At 38.5% G+C, this 9,228-nt stretch overlaps 2 protein-coding genes across 4 annotated transcripts; both read right to left on the minus strand.

The window, feature by feature from the left end:
• Positions 1 to 11: 11 nt before the first annotated feature.
• On the minus strand, positions 12 to 5,950 carry LOC111793586 (translation initiation factor eIF-2B subunit delta-like). Of its 2 annotated transcripts, none has more exons than XM_023675538.1 (7): positions 5,266 to 5,950; positions 4,302 to 4,436; positions 3,209 to 3,558; positions 1,776 to 2,520; positions 1,594 to 1,690; positions 1,448 to 1,502; positions 12 to 412 (listed from the first exon to the last, which is right to left on the minus strand). In XM_023675538.1, the coding sequence occupies exons 1-7, from the start codon at positions 5,783 to 5,785 to the stop codon at positions 347 to 349; spliced, it is 1,968 nt and encodes a 655-aa protein (XP_023531306.1). In that variant the 5' UTR covers positions 5,786 to 5,950; the 3' UTR covers positions 12 to 346. The 2 variants fall into 2 exon arrangements, with proteins under 2 accessions (XP_023531306.1, XP_023531307.1); XM_023675539.1 differs by having other exon boundaries at positions 4,302 to 4,431; positions 5,266 to 5,351.
• A 298-nt stretch (positions 5,951 to 6,248) lies between these two features.
• Positions 6,249 to 8,115, minus strand: LOC111793589. 2 transcript variants are annotated; one of them, XM_023675542.1, is made up of 2 exons: positions 7,892 to 8,099; positions 6,249 to 7,047 (listed from the first exon to the last, which is right to left on the minus strand). In XM_023675542.1, exon 2 carries the CDS (start codon positions 6,918 to 6,920, stop codon positions 6,453 to 6,455), a length of 468 nt encoding a protein of 155 aa, XP_023531310.1. In that variant the 5' UTR covers positions 6,921 to 7,047; positions 7,892 to 8,099; the 3' UTR covers positions 6,249 to 6,452. The 2 variants fall into 2 exon arrangements, 1 of the variants encoding a protein (XP_023531310.1); XR_002814952.1 differs by lacking the exon at positions 6,249 to 7,047 and adding an exon at positions 7,740 to 7,805 and having other exon boundaries at positions 7,892 to 8,115.
• Positions 8,116 to 9,228: the final 1,113 nt, after the last annotated feature.

Below are 9,228 nucleotides of genomic sequence, written 5' to 3' on the forward strand. Positions count from 1 at the left end.
TACATATCTGATAAAATTGAGATAAAATTGGAAGTTTGTAGCGAAATCTGATGGATGTGACAAATTTAGGAGTACAAATTGATATACAAAATTGTGGGAAAGGAGTTGGAGAGGCGACAATCGCACTCTTCACCGTTATTTCACCAAAATCAAAATTTTAAGCCACCAGCCAGCCAGAAGACACCATGGATACCATAAAAGTGGTATTTGGGTGCAAAAATGGATGAGGAAAACTCTGGTTGGTTTTACTTTTTCACAAGTGAATCATGTAGAACATGCTATATCACTGAATGTTTCTCCTCTGCAAAAACCAGCTGCATCACCTTGAATCGAACTTCTTTCCAAGTCATACCCATAGGAGGTGTTCTCTGCGATACTCGCGTACGATCACGGGCACGCTTGTTGGCGGGATCTGCAATCGAGCATATTTAGGTAAGGACTGTACAGTTTATTTCAGCCAGTCACGAAAAAAAATGGAGTTGCAAAGACTTTGTCGTAAGAGAGAGAGAAAGCAAGCTACAGTGAGTATTGGACTAGTTTTCGATTTTTCTTCCACTAATAAGTGTCACTACTAGCAAATTTGGCTCGTTACGTATCACCGTCACCCTCATGGTTTTAAAATTTAAACCAACGTGAGATTTCACAATCCACCCCGTTGGACTCTCACAATCCACCCCGTTGAACTCTCACAATCCACTCCTTTGGGACCAACCTATCCAATTGAACATTGAACATTGAATAGACCTTGATATTCTTTGAGGCTTCTCCTCAACTATTCTTCCAGAGTTTATTACAACTTCTCACGGGAAAATCTTTTTGGAACGAAACCAGTATTTTGGGTCAAAGGTGTGAGCTCTTTCCATAATAGGCCCCATTACAAAACTTCTTGAAGAAGAAACATAGAATGTCTAAAAATAAATCCTTAGGTGGTACTACATCTTCTATGGCATAACAAACCATTGCGCTAATGCCACTCATATTTCCTTGACTCCTATAAAGTTCAGTGCCACGAGACCTTTGAAGTTTAGGGTCATCATAGTGGCCTTCTTTTCTTTTTTGTAAAGTTTCGTTTTTGTATTTCAAGTAGTCTCTTTCACGTCCTTTCTTCGATAATTTCTAATCTGCTAAACGACCTTCAAATTTTTTTATTTTTCTCGACTTTGGTCTTAGAAAACATAACTACAGGAGATTACCGGCATAAGAGGTCTTCTTGTGCAATCTCACCATATCGGCATTGTATTTGTGGGTCAGTCATCTTTTTCTCTCAAGTGATTCCTACCCCTAATTAATGGTATAAGCCCCATCAAAGTAATACCTGTCGTGTCATTCCAATAGGCCCTAATTCCCTTTTTTCTTTCTTTTGCATACTTTTTTGGACTATCAAGTAAATGAACAACAAGAAATGACATGTGCATGCACAGAGAGAGAGATATACACTCAGACTTACCATGCCATAATCTGTGACAATCATTGAGATGTAATCTGAAGGTGTAGCATCATACCTGTGACAGTATAAATACCTAGTTAGTACACATCCTTTCAAGACAAAAATAAAATAAAATAAAGAATATCACGAATCTATTGCGGATATACATTAAATTCAGAAGTTGCAAATGTTCTTTAGAAGTCAGACTATCTAGATAACTAATATCAGCCCTTCCTGAAATCTTTGATATAGCATCTGGGTCGCCTGCAGGCAATTAGAAAGGGCTCAGAAATTGACCGTCCCCAATTGAAGGAAGAAAAGAAGGAAGAACAAGCACAAGAATACGTACCTAATTCATTAAAGCATATTGAATCAAGTTGTACCCTTTCATGAAATTTATATGCTTCACAGCAGAATAATACTGGAACATGAAATGCATCTGCAACCATGGCAATACCTGCAGTCCCCACTCTTGAATATACAGTTCCGTTAGCTAATACAGCAGCAGCACCCAGAAAAACTCGGTCTACTTCACGCATCACATAGGAAATAGCATTTATATGAGTGTAAGTACAACTGAGGCCCTTTGCTATCAGCCTACGCAGCAATGCTTGGCCCTCAAGTTTTGGTCGAGAATCTACCACTACAACACGAAATTGTTTCCCAAGATCATGAGCATACAATAGAAGCATCTCTACAACACAGGGTGATCCATATGTGAGAAGAACGTCTCCATCCCTGATCTTCGTAGCAGCGTGTCTAACTATGACCTCATCAGCAAGCATTATCTTCTCATTGATAAAACGACTAATATCTAGGGAAAGTGTAGCTTTTGCCTCAGATTCTAGAAGACTTGGTGGTAATTTGGCAATGCGATTTTTCAAAAATCTGATTGCATTACCCATGCTAACAGACAATGGCCTGCATTCATTAAAGAATGACACATAGACACCAATTTTTGCAGTTAAATCTCTAACGAGAGATTTCTGTGGCGGAGTTGAGTAGTCTTTAATAGCCTGCTGAAATGCATGGAGCATTGCTATACAACGAGCATTACCGCCAGATATATCTCCAGCCATGTATTGTAAACCAACCTAATAGAATATCGATATGTGACTATATAAGATAATCACTTGTCAGGGTAAATACACGGTAATATCATAAATTCTTAACGCAATAAGCAGTTCAGACATTCATCACATTACCATCTAAAGACTATCAATACACTATTCATAACTATATCTTCTGTACACATGTCTCAACATGTAAAATTGCAACAAAAAAAAAAAAAAAAAAAAAAAAAAAAAAAAAAAAAAAAAAAAAAAAAAAAAAANAAAAAAAAACATTTAAGCTAATGAAAAGAGAAAACTATGGTCATACATCAACTTCATGAGATTGGAAGTGGGGTAAAGCTAACTTAGGACGAGAAGAATATGAATGTTGAGAATATTGGTTTGGATATCAGAATTTTCAACGGACATTCTATTGGTAATTCTTTTAACAAAAAAAGGAAAATTAAAATACTCCGTTCTTCATATCTAGTAAAAGTTCCATCTCTTCCTGATTAAAAACAACTGTATTGTTTTGATCTCCTCTATTAAACCAAAATTTTATAGCACTTATGACCATACAGTTCATATTCTGTGATACTAACGCATATCATGAGAAAAAGAAATTTAGCCAATATTTTGTGCTCAATTTCAATCTAGAAGGTGATGCTTGGCATTATTTCTAGCTCATATGAAATCAAAAGCTATATTAGCTAGTTTCCACAAAATGCACCTTGTAAATGGCAGGATGAATGGTATCGAGTTGGAAAAACTTTGACACAAGATCAGGAAGTTGAGTCCCCTGCTCATATTGTGGCAAATGGCGAAATAATTCAACCCTATTTCTTGCTTCAGTTTGATTAAACACAGCTCGCTTTTTAGCCCTTTCGACCCGATGTTTATCATCAAATTGCATACGTGGAGGGGGAGCATCTTTCTTCCTTTCTTTATCAACAATACGATCACCTCCTCTATTGTCAGCAGATGCAACTGAAGGTGTAGCAGGACCTTTAACTGTTGAAGGCTGTTTCCCAACTTTACCGGCTGTTGCCCCAGAGGCAGTACCTGACTTATTTGCCTCACCTTAAAAAAAAAATTTTTAAAAATACCAACAATATGAAATAGTTAAATGAGCCAACTAGAAAATTTCTGCTATACGTAACCAGAGAAAAATTAAAGAAGGTAACAACCAAGATTTATTAAATAAAATGAAGTGCCAATTAAAATGTTTGCGCATGGGAATAGCTAATGCAGGTGTTAAAAGCTAATATACACAAGGAACGAAGCCAGTCAAATCAACATGCAACACTACGCTATAAAAGTGAAGTGAAATATAATGTAAATTACAATGCTCTTCATCTGCATACAGATGGTTTACCATCTAAAACCTTAAAGATGGAACTGAGAGAAATAAGGAACCTAATTGAACCTATGGTGCGCAACAGCATAAGGGTAATTCAGTCAATTAGCTCCGTATGGTGAATGCATGTTTGTGGGCTTACATATACTAAATGGTCATCTTGAAAAAAAAACAAATTGAACAACTAATTGTTTCTAGTCCATTTTCATCGTTTGCACTTAATCCCATTTTGTAAGGGCATTAAAATTATTTCCTATCAACAGTTTCTTTTTCTTTTTTTAAATTTTTGGGACGACAAACCTTATCAACTACAGAAATAGTATGAACACAAGGTAAGTTAAATGTAATTATTAATTTACTATCTGTCAATGAATCATTCAAATTTCTGTAGTTCAGTGATGTATTTATAGAAAAAAGTTCATGATCAAACTCTGTGGACGGGGGGCTGTTTACTGAAGAATTGTACCTTTTGCAGAAACTTTTGCTGCTCGCTGAGCCTCCTGTAAAGCCCGTCTTTCAGCCTTAGTAGTTTTTTCCTTCAAGGGTTTCGAACTTGAAGGAAGATGGTCTTTGGCCTCTGTGGATGCTCCTCCCATCTTTTCTGCAAGAGCTAATTTATCAAATTATGTAGAGACAAGCGTATATGAGATTTCAATTATATTTTTGGGGAGGGAAGCATTCATTTCTCCCTGTCTTCTATGCCAATGAAGGCGTAGTCGTGGAGATAACACCCAGGGGAAATAAACACCTTGGATTTTTCCATCCAAATAACAGCTGAGATTCATTCACTTAGCCCAAGTTTCATCCAACAAAAAATACCTCATGATTAGATATGCACTCCCTCTTCTAAAGATAGAAGTGAGTGAGAGAAATTGTTTTCGTTCTGGAAATACAATTTTGAACTTCCAGGAGATAACATGCGTTTGAGAAAAACTTCAACCAAAAAAAGCCATATGTTGAGGAGAAAAAACATGTTAGGTTCTTCTATCCAAAGCATGCATAACTCATAATTTTATATGCACTCACAAAAGCATCTTCGGTAATAAGCATACATGAAAGCCCCTACTCCTGACAAGATGTGGTTGTTTATCCCCAAAAGCCTAACCGAATTAAATGCAAGCTCGTTATGGGTCAAGAAATTCACCAATAAGTCCAGTAGACAGAGATAAAAGCTGGGAACACGTATGATGGTCTTTATAGAAGGAACTTTAAATGAACTAGAAACCACAACCAACCCCATAAGCTACTAAGTTCTTAGCTCTGCAGTGGTTCCTTTCAATCTAAATTAACTTAGAAATGGCGCTAGAGCCATTGAGCCATAATGCTCTGCCTTCTTTTCAAGGAACGGCCAAAAGGGCAAGGCGTGAATAAATGGCCCATATCTTCCCCGTTCCTTTTACACAGACCACCAACTAGGAAAGAGACATCACCTGTCGCTCCAGCAGGCTTGTTAGTTCCCAATGTCCTCACACTATTGGCAGGCATTGTCTTCAAATTATCCCCCCGCTTAGCCGCCATGTAGAATCCAACGCCAGGGCAGCTAGACGCTAACTTCCCCGAACCACTCCGCCGAAGCAAGACGGAGGCCGACGAAACCTCCGAGAATTCCAATTCTTCACCTGCAATTCGAGTCGAAGACGATGCCATCGGTGACGATCGGAGCAGCATTTCTGAGGGATTGTGGCTCCCAACACGGACCAGGTCCTCAGGGTGCCTCCAATTTCCCAGAACAGCCGACCGGGAGGAAAGGTTGTCGGAAGGGTGACGTGGAGGCGGAATCATTACAGGAGACAAAGAATTACTGGTCGGAGAGTCGGGGAGAAGTGAAGTAGTGCAGTCGGGCGGAGCGGGAAGGGTCCCACCCGGAGAGTGCGGGGCGTCGGGGGTGAAGAAACCGACCTGCCGAACTTTGGGGTCGATGACGACGCGAGAGGCGCGGCGGGCATCCATGACGGCGGATGTGGCAGTGGATCGGAAGGGTGGAGTGACGAGGAAAGTCCAGAGATAGCAACAACAAAAGAGGCAGCGGGTTTACCGCGGGAGGGTGTAGGGTTTTGGGGGCAAAACTTTTCGTTTCGGGGAAGATGGATTGTTCTTTTGCGGATTTTGCAAATAGCCCCCCATAGTTTTATAAAATATCACCTCTGCCTACCTATGTTTCACCACATTTCAATTTTAATTGAATCTATTTTTTATTTTTAAGGAAATAAAAAATAACATATAAACATTATTATTTCCCTTTTTATTTTCAAATTGATTATTCTTTCTTATCTAAAATTTAAATAAATATAATTTTCAATTTTTATAAATTAGATGGGTTTAAAATTATTTGATTTAGAGGATTTTGTTTAAGAGTCACTTCTCGTACCATCGACCATGTAAATGAAAAATATTGTGAGAATCATAGTTAAAATATGTAACAGAGATGGAGATAGACAATTTGACTGTACTTTTCGATAACATCAAAGAACATCCTTTATCGATCCTGTGGCCATCGAGACGGTGACGACTAAAATGCCCTAAATTTTAAGCCCACATTCATGCATTATTCATATTCATAAGGTGCCCCAAAAAAAAAAGAGAGAGAGAGAGCTTAAATTCACTGTTTGGGAGCGTTTCAGGCTTCAGGTTTCCTAAGAAGGTAACCGGGCAAAGGACTGGCACGTGGCGAACGGAAAGGGGCCTCGTTCACCTTGTTCCCGTTACTATCGTAGTAAATTACACCCGGGAAATCCAACGGCTGGCATTTGTCGCCCATCAGGATCCCCCTCTGCCAAACGCCAACACGGCCCCACTCTTTTTCTTCTTCATCGTCCTCCTCCTCCGGTCGTACACCTCGCCGGCTGGTCTTTTTCTTGCGAAACAAAGTCATCGCCGATAGGCTAACCGTCTTCAGCATGTTCTTCGGCCGAGCCAACGTCGCCCCCGGACTCGGCTTCCACTTGAGCTTCTTGGTGACATGGGCGGCTTTTTTTGCGCAGAGAACGACCAGAACTTTAACGGACCGGAGGAGGCCGGTGGGTAGGCTATTGGGCACGGTGCAGGAGTTGGTAAACGGAGGACGTTCCGGCGTGGAGGAAGCCATAGTTAATTTAGAGGGAAATGAAGTGTGAATTGAAGCTAGTGGAGGCTAATTTATTTATAAAGAGATGAACTGAACAAATTTTTTGACCCGCAGGTCCTCGGATTTCACCGTCCGTGGTCAACTCTCCCTGTTTTGTAACCGTTACATTCAAAAAGCTGATTGGCTCATATATTTGGACAATTTTTTTTATTATTCACCATATATTGATGTGTATATATATAAACAAAAACTTTTATCTGACCTCTGACGTCTAACGTCTAACTCGGCTAAACTTGACTTGTGATGATCTTATCGAATAATTTTAAGAATTGCAATTGGAATAAAATAAATATATTACGATAACTATTTTTGCATTAATATTATAATTTTTTTTATTAGATAGTAGTTATCTAAGATTAAAAAAATTAAATACCAAAATGTAAACATTATGTTTTTTTAACAATGTGGACTAAAAATATATATTTGTAATTTATTGTTTAAATATCAATATTCCAAAAAATGGAATATAATTAAATATTATGTCAACCTACTATATATATATATATAAAATTAAAAAAATGATAACAAATCAAGAGTTGCCACGTATACAACACAAAGAAAGAAGCGTAACAGAGGGACCAGCAAAACGATCGTTTGGGGGAAATAAGAAATTTTGCAAATCGAAGAGTTTTGGAAGTGTTCTATATAGATTTTTTTTAAAAATGATTTAACATTCATTCGAAATCCATCACATACTTGATCAAATAAGAAAAGTCTTCCCAGAAATTTGTTTGTTGAAAAATTTTGAGTTGAAATTGACAAAATAAATGCAGGAATTCCGTAAAATTTGACCTAGCTTGAATCGATCTTAGAAAACTTCCTAACTTCCATTGCCGATTTCCGATTCTGTTTACACAGAAATTCCGGCGATAAAAATCAGATAAAATGCATAAATTGAATCGAATTCATTGAAAGTTCTTCATCGTACTCACCGACGCGATGAAATCCGTATACTCCCGAGTGGAAGAAGAAGGAAGGACGGCGCCGCGAACTAGTTTGAAAATGCCGATGCTCCGATGAAGGTCGATTGAACGCTGTGAAATTGCAGGGAATGAAGAGGAAGACGACGATTGGAGATCTTGACAAAACCCCTCCTGCGACGAACGAGTGACCGGAGAAGAAGAGCCCATTGGATTTTAGGAGAAATTGGGAAACCCGAAAATTGAACCAGCACGTGCTTCTCACGTGTGGCCACGAGTTCTTCCCCCAACTATCCATTTTACAAAGAAGCCCGGCCCAATACGAGAGAGATAATTGAAAATATTATTAAAAAAAAGAAAAAAAAAACAGAATTAATTAATTAATATTAATTATTTACTTCTAATGATGCAATTCTCAGTCCTTGTTTCACGCGACGTGCCGTGTCCTCACAGCCATTTCTTGATTCAATTTTGTTAATAATACAATAATTTAATTAGCTCTTCTTTTTATAATTAATTAGAATTTGACGCATAGGAAATAAAATAACTAACAAAAAAATTAGAGCAATAATTTGATGAATATACATATAATTATTAATTTTCTTTTTGTATTTGATGAAGAAAAAAAAAAATGGAATGGTGAACAAAGATGATTACAACATGAATACACATAATGATATAAGCCATAATAATATATAAAGATTGAAAATTTCAAAACCAAAAGAAAGAACCTCTCTCAATCTCAATCTCAATGGTGCAATGGGTTTGGACCAGAAGGGACGAGTCGTTTTTCGACGCCATACCGGGGATCGATCTCCGCCGCAGCCGGGGGAGAGCCGCTGCCAAGAGGGTGGGCATGGGTGTGGTGGTGGTGGTGGTGGTTGTGAGGGTGGTGAAAGGTGGTGAAGTCAAATTTAGGAGACAAGAGCTTTCTGGAATGGGAAAAAGATGGGGGTTTTGGAATGTTGTGAAGAGAAGGTCCATGAGAGAAGATGGGTGAGAAGGAGAGGAGGAGGAGGAGAAGAAGAGAGAAGAATTTGGAGAGGTTTAATGGCATGATTATTAATGGTGGGGAGAGGGAGGGGAGAATGGGAGGGAGAGGGAGAGGGATGCATGGAAGAGAGAAAGAGAAGGGAGAGGATTAAGAAATGGGGTTTAATTCTGGGAGTTTGAAAATAAAAGGGTTGACTTTTGGACTGTATTTGTAGAGAGAGAAGAAGAAGAAGAAGAAGAAGAAGAAGAAGAAGAAGAAGAAGAAGAGAGACAAACTGTCTCAGAATTCTTGTTTCAATGACAACTTCCTTTGCGTTCAAGGAACTAACCCTCATTTAAAGCAGATTGTCAAACTT

Source organism: Cucurbita pepo, chromosome LG04 (genome assembly GCF_002806865.2).
Source record: "Cucurbita pepo subsp. pepo cultivar mu-cu-16 chromosome LG04, ASM280686v2, whole genome shotgun sequence".
In the NCBI taxonomy this organism is placed as follows: Eukaryota; Viridiplantae; Streptophyta; class Magnoliopsida; order Cucurbitales; family Cucurbitaceae; genus Cucurbita; species Cucurbita pepo.